The sequence below is a fragment of the Diospyros lotus genome, chromosome 15 (genome assembly GCF_014633365.1).
Source record: "Diospyros lotus cultivar Yz01 chromosome 15, ASM1463336v1, whole genome shotgun sequence".
NCBI classification, from domain to species: Eukaryota; Viridiplantae; Streptophyta; class Magnoliopsida; order Ericales; family Ebenaceae; genus Diospyros; species Diospyros lotus.
Genome location: NC_068352.1, coordinates 23,359,814 through 23,372,516, shown reverse-complemented (window position 1 = coordinate 23,372,516; position 12,703 = coordinate 23,359,814). Strand labels below are relative to the sequence as shown.

At 40.1% G+C, this 12,703-nt stretch overlaps 1 protein-coding gene across 2 annotated transcripts in view; it reads left to right on the top strand.

The window, feature by feature from the left end:
- Positions 1-12,703, top strand: part of LOC127791958 (two pore calcium channel protein 1A) — a 145,681-nt gene that overhangs the window by 75,959 nt on the left and 57,019 nt on the right. For both annotated transcript variants that reach the window (XM_052322193.1, XM_052322194.1), the window contains exon 11: positions 3,864-3,936. In XM_052322193.1, coding sequence (XP_052178153.1) covers positions 3,864-3,936 — 73 coding nt within the window. The remainder of the gene's footprint in view (positions 1-3,863; positions 3,937-12,703) is intronic.

Below are 12,703 nucleotides of genomic sequence, written 5' to 3'. Positions count from 1 at the left end.
AATATAATGGAACCCGTTGATATTCAATTAGAATCCTCAAATATTTAGGCTCCCCCATACCTTCATCAAGACCTTGATCTAAAGTAACAAACTTTGGAAAAGTCGAAGAGACCTCCATCTCAATACAAACCCTGGAAAAACCCATCCTAGAGCGATCCTCAGTTGTGAAATCAGCATGAATGGGAATGAGCTTCCACCCTTCAAGAGGGATATTAAAGAATTTGACCCATATAGGCAATGAGGAACGAGCTTCTTAGCTAAATCCATTCCCACCTCCCATATTTTTAATATCAACGGGCTTCTCGCGAAATGCTAAGGCCCGCCATCAAATACTTTCATCATATTTATCTCATTATCAAAGTGAAATAGAAAGGAACCTGAATTATTTGATAGTACCTCAATAATACCAAAGTGCTGCCACATTGTCTTAGCAATTGACTGCACCACTTGGAATGGGTGACTCTTATCCACGAAGTATCCAATTAATGCATTTTGCCAATACTTCAATCCTTCATTAATTACCTCCTCCGAAAACTGCACAATTGGACCCTCGACTAAATACTTAATGGGCGGAAAATACCCAACTTTTTTGACACTCGAAGTCTCGAAGACCCAACTAAACCTACCCAAGATTTAGGCCCATATCCATCGGGCTAAGCCTCTTGAGCGTGGACAACATCTCCGAACATGGGCTGTTCCTCATTTCCCTTGGGCTGAGAATTCAAAGGCGGAGGGGAAGCAAACCTATCAGTCTCGGAGGGCCCAAAAATCGAACCAGCCGCAAGACCACCACGACCTAATCCTTTGTTCAGAACTCCAAATTGGGCCTGGATTCTTTGATGACTATCATGGGAAAACTTACTTAGCCCAACCACCTTCCTCGAACAAGGCCCAGACTCGGCCAGGCCCAAATCATGATAAGGATGGCCTATTAACCCATGCTGTTGATCAGCCTGCACATGCCCAACCTTCCCATTGCCAAGCTGTCCATCATGCTAGATGAGGGTCCCATCAGACATCAAAGGCGTCCAATCTTACCCCCAGGATCCTCGTGGATCCTGCCAAATCGAGCATAATTCGCCCCATGCTTAGACGCCAGGAAACTTAGCTCCGCTGTCGATCCTCCCTTAGCCAATGCCGAAAATTTAACCGAATCAAGTAGCCCTTGATGCAACGATCGTCGTGGATCTTGGTCACCGGAAAAATCATTAGACCAGATGGGCGTGATCGGAATATCCCTCCTGGCATCTGCGACCAACTCCTTTCTCTCCTCCAAGGCAATCCTCGGAACTTGCACTGAACATCGCTAATCCTCCCTATCCAAGGCTTCCTTAGGGTTGTGCACACTCCCATTCACAGACTCCAAAGCCCCATTTGATGACTTCGGACTAGAGCCACCCGACGCCATCAAAGGCAAACCAAACCTTGAGCCCACCATATCTTCATCACTAGATGACAATGTCAAACCAACCACTTGAGAATCTTCCTCGCCAAACTTCTCAATAACTTCCGAAGCCGTCCATGGAACTCGAGGCTCCTCTTCGCCGGCCTCAACCCTAGCTCGCAGAAAGATCATACGAATAAGGCGTCGCTCCTCAGGAGATATCTTAGGCTGAGGGTTATCTAGTATGTAAGTGATACCTTATTTGGTTCTTTGCCTAAACAAGATCTCATTTAGGTTACTTGAGATCTTCCCTCCCGAGTGCATCTTTGACGAATCACCAATCTGGACACCCATCGACTGCCCACTGTCCTGCCTGCCCATCTCTAATCACCCCATTTCCGACGCATCGACACACACAGGTGGGTAAGTAAAATTTAGCGAAACTGCCTTACCAGCCATAGGTCCTCCATTCTCTTGAGATCCATGAGCATCCCTTAGCAGAGACCGCCTCTGAAACACCATCCGCACACGACCTCTCATTGCATCACATTCCTGCAACTCCAAACCAGAGCCTCTTGACCACAATTTGAACCTTGATCTCGTCTTGGGATCCTCCCTATCCAAGGCTTCCTTAGGGTTGTGCTCACTCCCATTCACAGACTCCAAGGCCCCATCTGATGACTTCGGACTAGAGCCACCCGACGCCATCAATGGCAAACCAAACCTTGAGCCCACCATATCTTCATCACTAGTTGACAATGTCGAACCAACCACTTGAGAATCTTCCCCGCCGAACTTCTCGATAACTCCCGAAGCCGTCCATGGAACTCGAGGCTCCTCTTCGCTGGCCTCAACCCTAGCTCGCAGAAAGATCATACGAATGAGGCGTCACTCCTCGGGAGATATCTTAGGCTGAGGGTTATCTAGTATGTAAGTGATACCGTATTTGGTTCTTTCCCTAAACAAGATCTCATTTAGGTTACTTGAGATCTTCCCTCCCGAGTGCATTTTTGACGAATCACCAATCTGGACACCCATCGACTGCCCAGTGTCCTGCCTTCCTATCTCTAATCGCCCCATTTCTGACCCATCGACACACACAGTTGGGTAAGAAAAATTCAGCGAAACTGCCTTACCAGCCATAGGTCCTCCATTCTCTTGAGATCCATGAGCATCCCTTAGCAGAGACCACCTCTGAAACACCATCCGCACACGACTTCTCACTGCATCACATTCCTGCAACTCCAAACCAGAGCCTCTTGACCACAATTTGGACCTTGATCTTGTCTTGGGACCCTCCTGCATACCCTTTTGATGATGATCGCGCCGGTGAGTATCGTTGGGAATGAGCGGCATCGTCGGAATCCTTACATTTCTCCATGGGAATAATTCTTTTCTCTTTGTGAAAGTCTACAACTGATATTAAGCTCAAAGTGGATATATCTTATTTCTCAGCATTTAATCCCTTACAATTTAAAATATGTACAGCTAGGCAGATTTACAACTAGGAAGATTTGATTTGTTTTCAGTTATTTGATTTTATTACTTTCCTTGTTAGTTGATTGATCAATCTTAGGAGATTGATTGATGATTTGTAGGAGTCCAATCCGGTAAGATTTGATTGGGCTTTCCTTGTATGTATATATCCCTTTGTATAGTGAATGATATATGAAAAATACTTTCAGTTCTACAAGATGTTATCTTTTAGGTATATTATTGTTTACTTGTTTATAAGTAGGCAACATAATTTAACCTTTTTTTTTCAGACTTGATGATTGAATATTATTGATTTTCTTCCCTTGAAACTTTCTCTTCGTTTCTTGGTTCCCCTCACCCTGCTTCTTTTCATATTCTCTTCTTTTTCTTCTCTGTTTTCTGCTATTTTTTCCACTGCCCCACATCATTATTCAACACACATAATATTATACTTATAATAATCAACCAAAAATTTGAGGAAGGTGGGGGCCCTATGGCCCCTTCTGGCCTAAACATAGCTCCCCACTGGATGGGGAGATTGGTAGGCACTGCTGGGTTGAATCCTCAAAACCCAAACCTCCAAATCTTCAAACCTCTAGCTGGTTTGGAGCTGAAACTCTCTGTAGAAATTTCTGTCTTCAAACTACTGAAAAGTCCTTTTAAAAGTGCATGAGAATCTCTATTTATACCAGCCCTCAAGCTTCCAAGAGAAGCCAACTCCTATTTTGCAAATAACTCCTAAAATTCACTAATCTTTTGGAACCCTAGCAAAACACTTGCTCTTACAAGAAGTCACTTCAAAACTAACTTACGCCAGAATATACACAAAACCTGAAATTACTGAAATACAATACCCAATTTGAAAAAGAACAGATTTCATATTTGACTCTCTCTGTGGGTTGAGCCCTTTAGTACTTCTTTATGTACATTTGCATAATTGTATTACCATCTCTTGGCCAAAAGGTTTAATATTAAAATCTTGGTATCTTCATTATTCATTCAGGACCATGCCAAAAATTTCAAGAGAAGATTTTGGGTTGATATTTGATGAGTTGGATGACAGCCACGACTTCAAGGTATCTATTTTCCTTGTTTATGCTGTTGATTGTTATAGAATTTGTCGTCTTCTTCCTTTTTCCCCCTACCCTTGAGCCTTCCAATTTTAAATCAAAAACATCTTTGACATGCAAATTTCTCTGTCTTCTTTTGTGGCACTTTTCTTCAGTTCAAAATGTGTAGCGCATCTTTTTGGTCTTATATATGTTTGTTTTGATCTAGCTATATTTACCTGCAATGATGCACATAGGTATTCAGTAGAATGAGTTATAATATCCCATTAATCATTAATTCTTTCTTTCTCTTTTTTGTCATATAATATAGCGGATAATGCCACTTTAAGTAACATTATTCAATGCACCCTATGTGATTGTGGAGATCATTTGACTTGTGAGTTGCAAAAATTCTTAAATTTTGTTTATATTTCTCTTCCTTTTTATTTTTTTTTTTTTTTTCTCATCCTTTTCTCATTCCTTCACTTTCACTTCTCAATTCCATCTTCCAATTACATTCATAATGGTGCTACCATGCACAACTTAGCTCTGTCAGATATAATGATGCTTCCCAAAAGTGCAATGTTCTCTGCCTTACCAAAATGAAATATGAATATGGAAATATTCTGTCAATGCACCTTGATATTGGAAAAATCTGATTTGAGGATGCATGGTCAACAGGTAAACTTGCCCCTTCATATAAAACTCTGTTGATTGAACCCAAGTATTTTCAGGATCCACATTCACAAGGGGTCTGTAGACTTTCATACTAGAAGTGAGCTACCTAATGCAACCCCCTTCTTCTTAGTGCTACGTGACTAAACGGATATGAAAAGTTTGCTCCTTCCCAGAATGAAATTACATTCTAGGTTTTGGTGCTTGCACAATTGTGACAAAGGTCTTTTCTTTTCGTTGTCATCTTCAGGTATCTTGTTGAAGTGAGAGAATTATTATTTTGTCCAAGAGATTTATTATATCACATCAGTGCTTACTTGCTGCTACTAAATTTATTCATTCTGTTTTGTTTCATGGATAAATAATTCACAGACTTTGAATATTACAAAAGGGATCTTAGTTGGGTCTGTAACATGGACATGGGTGTGGTTTATCACCATTTTGATTAGATGCCCTTCAACAAGTTTATGAAGCAGAGGCAGATTTTATTGAAGGTTCTTTCACCAATCTATAGTGCTGCTGCTGATATTTAGTAAAGACTCATGGTTGTCTAATCTGTAGGCATATATGATATTAAGTGGTCCGCAAAATCTCCAATACTGTGGATGCGGATTTTGAAAGATCACCCCATCTTTTGTCTCCTTGTAATCCAATCCTAGTAAAATCTGCCTGTCTCTCATTCATTTACATATATCAGACCAGTTCTGTTCAAATGTTACCATGCTCAATCAGAGGATCAGGAAGAATAGTGGTTCAGTCTTTTCTTTTCGTTGTCATCTTCAGGTATCCTGTGTTATGAGGATCATATTCATATGCAACCTTCCCTCAGCTTTTTGTTGGGGCATTGTAAAAAGAATATTAAAATAGCGCTGGAACTACTGGGGCATAGCATTGTTGTAATTTGAATGCTGGATTACTGCCTCCATTAAACCAGAGGGTATGAATCCAGATCACATTATAAAGTTCTTTGACTCCGATAACTTTATTGAGAAAGTAAAAATATTCTAGGATAGCACGTGCTTAGTCCACAGCTCTAATTTGGTTAGGATATGGTGCAGTTGATGACAGTATGTGGTCAGTATATGGTGGATGCTTTTACAAATGGGAACTGTTCATAAGTTGACTCATTTTTAGCTTGTATATTGTTGGAACTAATACTATTAATGTGAATTTTTTTTATCAGAAAATTGCTTTTGCACCATGTCATCAGCAGTGACTAATCTCCTGCAAGATTTTCAAGCTGGATAAGCTTCTGAAAAATAAAAGGCCATTTTTTGGTAGATAAGTAAGATAAGTTAGAAAAAGAAAGAGGCCAATAATGGAGCTGAATGCTGAAGAGGCCATAAACCTAAAGCAGTGTTTAAAAAGTGCGCTTAAGCACAAAGTGAAATGCAGCATGCTTGGGGCTTCTTTGTGTGAAGCTTTGCGACTTTAGCTCAGCGTGATTAAAGCACATTAAAGTTTTGCTTTTACCTGAGCTTCGAAGCGCAAAAAAGCATGCTTCAATATGAGTCTTCTTTTTTAATTATTGAAGAAGTATGGACTTTTAAACTCCTTAAAACTTCTCACTTTATTATTTAGATTAGACACATTTATACACAAATGGTAACTGCTCACATGGAGGTTGTTACACACAGAAAAAACTGCCACTTAGGAAATAAATAAGTGTAGAATGAATGGAAAACTGACTCTATATTTTGTCTAATTTCCTAACTATCTATATTTCTTGTACACGTTTTTCTACACACCCCCTCAAGTTGAGTTGTAATAATTAAGAAAGCCCATCTTGGATCTTCACTTCTTCTTGAGTCTTCGATTGGTAGTCTCCAGTAGATCCTTGGTATGTAGGAAATCCACCTTCAATTTTTCCTTTTATGAAGTGCCTATTTATGCAGGCCACTTTGAACATGTTGAGTTGCTGCCAATATTTTATTTAGAGGACCAAAATATTGGGTGTTTGAAAGCTCTCCTTGATAATGCCTCTGGTGTATCTTTAGTGTTAGAATACTTCGATTTTGCGGCATCCCAGATTTCTTGTGCCATCTCATGGAGGATGACATTTACTCCGACTTGCTGTGTCTTCATTGATAGTAGATTTATTTTATTTGTATTGCAACCAGTATCATCCTTTAATTTTTCTAGAGGTATGACTGGCAACAATCCCTCAAAAGCTGATTAGGATTTGGTTTGATGCCTCTTCTTTTTTGCGGGACTAGAGAGACAGTTGCGGTCGTGGTTGCGGCTGCGACTGCAATGATGGCGGACGAAGATGAAGGAGAGGGGCAATGGTTGATCTATGACAGTGAGTTTTCTCTGTGACAGTGGCCGATCTGTGACTGTGGCTCCATTTTGTGACCATCTTCGCCGCTTTCTCTCTTTCTCACTCTCTGAACTCTCTCACCGCTTTGATACCATAAAAAAGTTTCGACTTTTAAACTCCTTAAAACTTCTCACTTTATTATTTAGATTGGACACATTTATACACAAATGGTAACTATTCATATGGAGGAAGTTACATAGAAAAAACTAGTACATAGGAAATAAATAATTGTATAATGAATGAAAAACTGCCTCTATATTTCTCGTACACGTTTTTCTACAATTATCAAACAATATGAATGGATGGATTTGTTTAAATTTTTGCAATAGTGTGGCTACTAGGCGGAATCGTTACCCAAAAAAAGCTATAATCGGATCTTAGAAAGATCCAAATAAATCATATTTACATTCGTTTAAAAGAAAACGAAGACTCAGTTGTATTTACCAAGGAAAAAATATTATAGAAAACATGTAATTAGGGATTGTTGATTAATTTCAAATTAGGGATTGATTGATTTGGTATTGTTGTAATTAGGGGTTGGTTAATTGAGGATTATTCTTTATGCAAATAGGGGCAACAAAAATAGCACTAACACAACAAGGATGTAGTGTTGAAACAATGGACAACAAATAACACACTTAAATAATTGACACACTTAAATAATTGAGATCACACCTCTTCAGTCCTAGAATAGCCGAGTAGTAGCAGCTTCTTGCTAGCCTCTTGCGCTTAGGGCAACAGTGGAGGGTGGTAAGGGCTGTAGGGTCGACTCCTCAAAACCCTAGCTGGTTTGGAGCTGAAACTCCTTGCAAAGGCCTTTGTCTTCAAAATGCTGAAAAAGTGCCCAAAGTGGCTGGGAGACCGTTTATTTATACCAGATCTCAAGTTTCCAAGGGTAGCTAACTTCTCTCTCCAAGATTTTAACTCCCCCTAAAGTCACTAATCTTTAGGAACCCCAACAAAACACTTGGATCTTACAAATCTTTAGGAACCCCAACAAAACACTTGATCTTACAAAAAGACGCCCCAAAATTAACTTACACCAAATTATACGTCCTAAAAGCTAAAAATTACCAAAATAGCCCTACCTAATTAGAGAAAACACAAGAGAATAAAAACTATGTACAGGTTTGCATCATTCCCCCTGTTAGAATTATTAGTATATATTATAATTATTGTATGTGTGCGTTTTATTTGTAATTAGACTAAGCCCATAGGTTTAAGGTCCATTATGCTTATTATAAATAACAAGTTAAGAGAGGTTAGTCTCTTAGGTGTTTCTCTCTAATTATTTTTTCACATGGTATCAGAGCCATCGATGAGAAAAAAACCCTAGCCGTCGCTGTGTATCTTTTTCCAGCGACCTTCAAACCCTAGTTGTCACCGTTACTGTCCATACCAGATGCGTACTGTCCAGCCACCACCACCACCCTAGGGTTCGTTGCCATCAGATCAGTCGATAGCCAAAGAATCGCCGCTGTCGGATCACCCACGCGTCGCCACGCATTGCCTCCTCCTCCAGGAGCCGGCCCATGACAGCGTGTCCGTTGGCTGTTTTCCTCTGGCGTGTGACTTCCGATGTCGAAGTCCATGCCATGTCTGATCTCAATGACGTGGTTTCTGCCGGAGCTACTCCCGCTCCGATTTCTGCTGGTGCCCTTGCTGCCTCTCAATCTTTTACTGTCTCCAATCTTGAGACAACCAATATTACCACTGTCAAGTTGATAGGGTCTGTCAATTATCTCTCATGGGCAGCCTCTGTCAAAATGTGGTTCAAAGGGCAAGGCCAAGCAGATCATCTTACCACAAAGGCTGAAAGTGTGCCAGAAGCTAATCGGGCTAGATGGGAACAAGTTGATGCCCAGTTATGTAGCCTCCTATGGCAGTCTATTGATCTGTCCATCATGCAGCTCTTTCGCCCATTTAAAACTTGTGCAATGTGGAAGGAAGCTGAAGAGTGTTTTACAAATAACATCCAACGTTTGTATACTATGGTCTCTAATATCAAGAATCCCAAGCAAGAGTCGTCCATGGAATCTTATCTGTGGCAGGTTTGGGCTCTCATGCAAGAATTTGATGCTCTTCTTCCTCTTACTACGACCCGCACTGAACAAATTGCTCAACGAGAGAAGTTTTTTATGGTTATTGCTCTCTTTGGCCTGAAAGTAGAGTTTGACGCGATCAGACATCAAATCTTGACCAGCTTCGTTAGTCCTACCATGAAGGACTCTTTTAAATGGTTGTTGAATATGACAGGTGCGCATGGTATGTCCTCTTCTTCTCATGTTGTTCCTCCAGCCAAATCTTCAACTCTTGTGTCTCAAGCTTCCACCGTAGGAGGAACTAGAGGACATAATAATAGTCGCCTACGTCCATAGTGTACCTTTTGTAAGAAACTAGATCATCTTGAGGACAAATACTGGAAGAAACATGGTCGACCAGCTGCTCCACATGTATCATCTACCAGTGTATTTCATGTATTTCAGATCGATCCTAGTCCTCCTCCATCTCCACTAGGTTCGTAATTGGTACCTATGTCTGCAGCTGAAGTTCTTGGCCACCCAGTAGTCTCATCCTGGTAATCCCGTTGCTTGTGTTGCTCAAGGCTCATATGTTAGTCCTTGGATTGTAGAGTCTGGTCCCACTGACCATATGTGTGGTAATGAACTTCTTTTTTCCTCACTTACCTATTCTGATACTTTGCCTACTGTTACCATGACTGATGGTACCAAAACTGCAGTTAGGATCGACCAAATCACACCCACCTTATATTTCTCATTAAATTCTATTTTATACGTTCCTAATAGTCCTTCTAATTTGATTTCAGTTAGCCAACTCACCAAAACCCTTAACTGTTTAGTTATCTTTGCTCCTACCTTTGTTTGTGTTCAGGACCAAGGTATGGGGTGGACGATTGGCGTCGGGCGCAAATCACAGGGTTACTATCATCTTGCTATGCCTAGTTCGTCGGTAGCTTGCACTAGTGTCGCTTCCCTAGATCTTTTCCACTATCGTCTTAGTCATCCCAGCCTCTCCAAATTGAAGAAATTAGTTCCTAGTTTGTCATCATTGTCCGTGTTTTATTGTGAGTCATGTCAACGTAGTAAATACACTCGTAATTCTTTTTCTCCTTGGGTCAATAATAGGGCTGAGGCTCCCTTTTCCTTTGTGCACTTTGATGTATGGGGGCCCAGTCGCGTCAATTCTACTCTTGGTTTTTCATATTTCGTTACTTTCATTGATGACTTTTCTCATTGCACTTGGTTGTTTCTTATGAAGAGTTGGTCCGAGTTGTTTTCTATCTTTTAGACATTTACTGCTAAAATAAAAACACAGTTTGGAGTTTCTATACGTGCCCTACGTAGTGATAATGCCCTTGAGTATTTTTCTTCTCAATTTACTACCTTTATGACTGCTAATGGCATTATGCATCAATCCTCTTGTCCTTATACACCCCAACAAAATGGTGTTGCTGAGCGTAAGAATCGCCATCTTATTAAGACTGCACAGACGCTCATTTTACTTGCCAATCTTCCCACCAAATTTTGGGACGATGCTATTCTAACTGCATGTTATCTAATCAATCGCATGGCATCTTTAACGTTACAAGACCAAATTCCTCATTCCTTTTTGTTCCCTGCACAGCCGCTTTATTCTGTTCCTCTACGTGTTTTTGGATGTATCTGTTTTGTGTATTTTTTTTCACCTGGATAGGTTAAGCTTACTGCAAAATCTCTCGAGTGTATCTTTCTCGACTATTCCCAGTTACAGAAAGGCTATAAGTGTTATTTTTCTAAGCTGAACTGATATCTTTTGTCTGCTGATGTCACATTCTTTGAACAACAGTCTTTCTTTTCGGTTGCTCAGCTTGATACACAAGTCTTCACCAAGTTTTATCTATTCCTTTTTCTTTTCTTCCACTGTCCTCATCGGGTCCGTCTGTCTCCTCTGTGGCGCCTACTCTTACCATTTTTCAATCCACCTACCACAACTCCTCTACTTCTTACATATCACTGTCATCCTCATCCCGCTACTAGTACCAGCATTCTTCCAGCCCAGGACTCTCCTGACTTGCTCTCTTCGTCTGTGGTCCCTTCTGCCCTGAATCCTGAGCCCGACAATCTCCATGTTTCTTTTTGCAAAGGTACACGGTCTACTCGTAATCTCCATCCTATTTATAACTTTTTATGCTATGACTGTTTGTCTCCTTCTTATCGTGCCTTTGTTTCGAGTCTTTCCTTTGTTTCTATTTCTAAAACCACAGGTGAAGCTCGGTCCCATCCTGGTTGGTGCCACACTATGGTCTGAAACAATCTCCACGAGCGTGGTTTGATAGGTTCAACACTGTAGTTCAAGCCTTTGGTCTCACTCGAAGTGAAGTTAATCATTCGGTTTTCTATCGCCATTCTTCTTTCTTATGTATTTATCTTGTTGTTTATGTAGATGACATTGTTATCACAGAGAGTGATCAGGTTGAAATACAGAAGCTGAAGGAATGTCTACATCAACACTTTCAGACCAAAGACCTAGGTTGACTTCGATATTTCTTGGGTATTGAAGTTGCTCAATCAGGAGATGGTATCTCAATTTCTCAAAGGAAGTATGCCTTTGACATCTTAGAAGAAACTGGTATGGTGAACTGCAAACTAGTTAACACCCCAATAGATCCAAATGTTCGACTCTTGCTGGGACAGGGGGAGCTTTATTCAGACCCTAGAAGGTATATGAGACTGGTAGGCAAGTTAAACTATCTTATAGTCACTCGTCCTGACATTGCTTTTACTATGAGTGTAGTTGGCCAGTTCTTCAGTTCTCCATGTGATTCTCACTGGGATGTTATTCGGATTCTGAGCATAAAGGGCCTTAAACCTATTTGTTGTTATGTAGATGCAGATTGGGCAGGATCTCCTTTTTATCATCGGTCAATCTTTGGGTAATGTGTTCTTGTGGGAGGAAATATAGTTTCTTGGAAAAGTAAGAAACAAAATGTAGTAGCTAGATCTAGTGTAGATGCAGAGTATCGAGCTATGACTAATGCAACTTGTGAGCTCATCTGGCTTAAACAACTCCTGTAGGAACTTAAGTTTTTGTGAAATGTCTCCTATGAAGCTTATTTGTGATAATCAGGCTGCCTTACACATTGCTTCCAATCCAGTGTTCCATGAGCAGAGTAAGCATATTAAAATCGACTGTCACTTTATTAGAGAAAAGTTGGTTGAAGGTGTTATTGTTATAGATTTGTTAATTCTAATGATCAACTTGCAGATGTCTTCACCAAGTCTCTAAAGGGTTCTAGAGTGGAATATATTTGTAACAACTTTGGTGCATATGATATCTATGTTCCAGCTTGAGGGAGAGTATTAGAATTATTAGTATATATTATAATTATTATATGTGTGTGTTTTATTTATAATTAGATTAAGCCCATAGGTTTAAGGCTCTTTATGCTTATTATAAATAACAAGTTAAGAGAGGCTAGTCTCTTAGGTGTTTTTCTCACACCCCCTTTCTTAGAAAGAACTTGCCTTCGAGCGAGTTGTCAACTTGGCTGCATAGCACATTTTAGGTTAATTTTCATAAAATCTGTTGGAAGATAAAAAAGATAAGGAAGAGGCTAGATGAGTTAGGGTCTCGATGTGTGAAAGGATCACAAGAAGTTCAACTCCTAGATAAAGAAGGAAAAGGATGAAAGTAATCTTGGAATCAGCTAAGGATATCCAAGTCATATCAATCAAAATTTGTAAATTAGATAAATTAATAGTAGTTGTTATCTATTTCTGTAAAATAGGAGGTATTGTA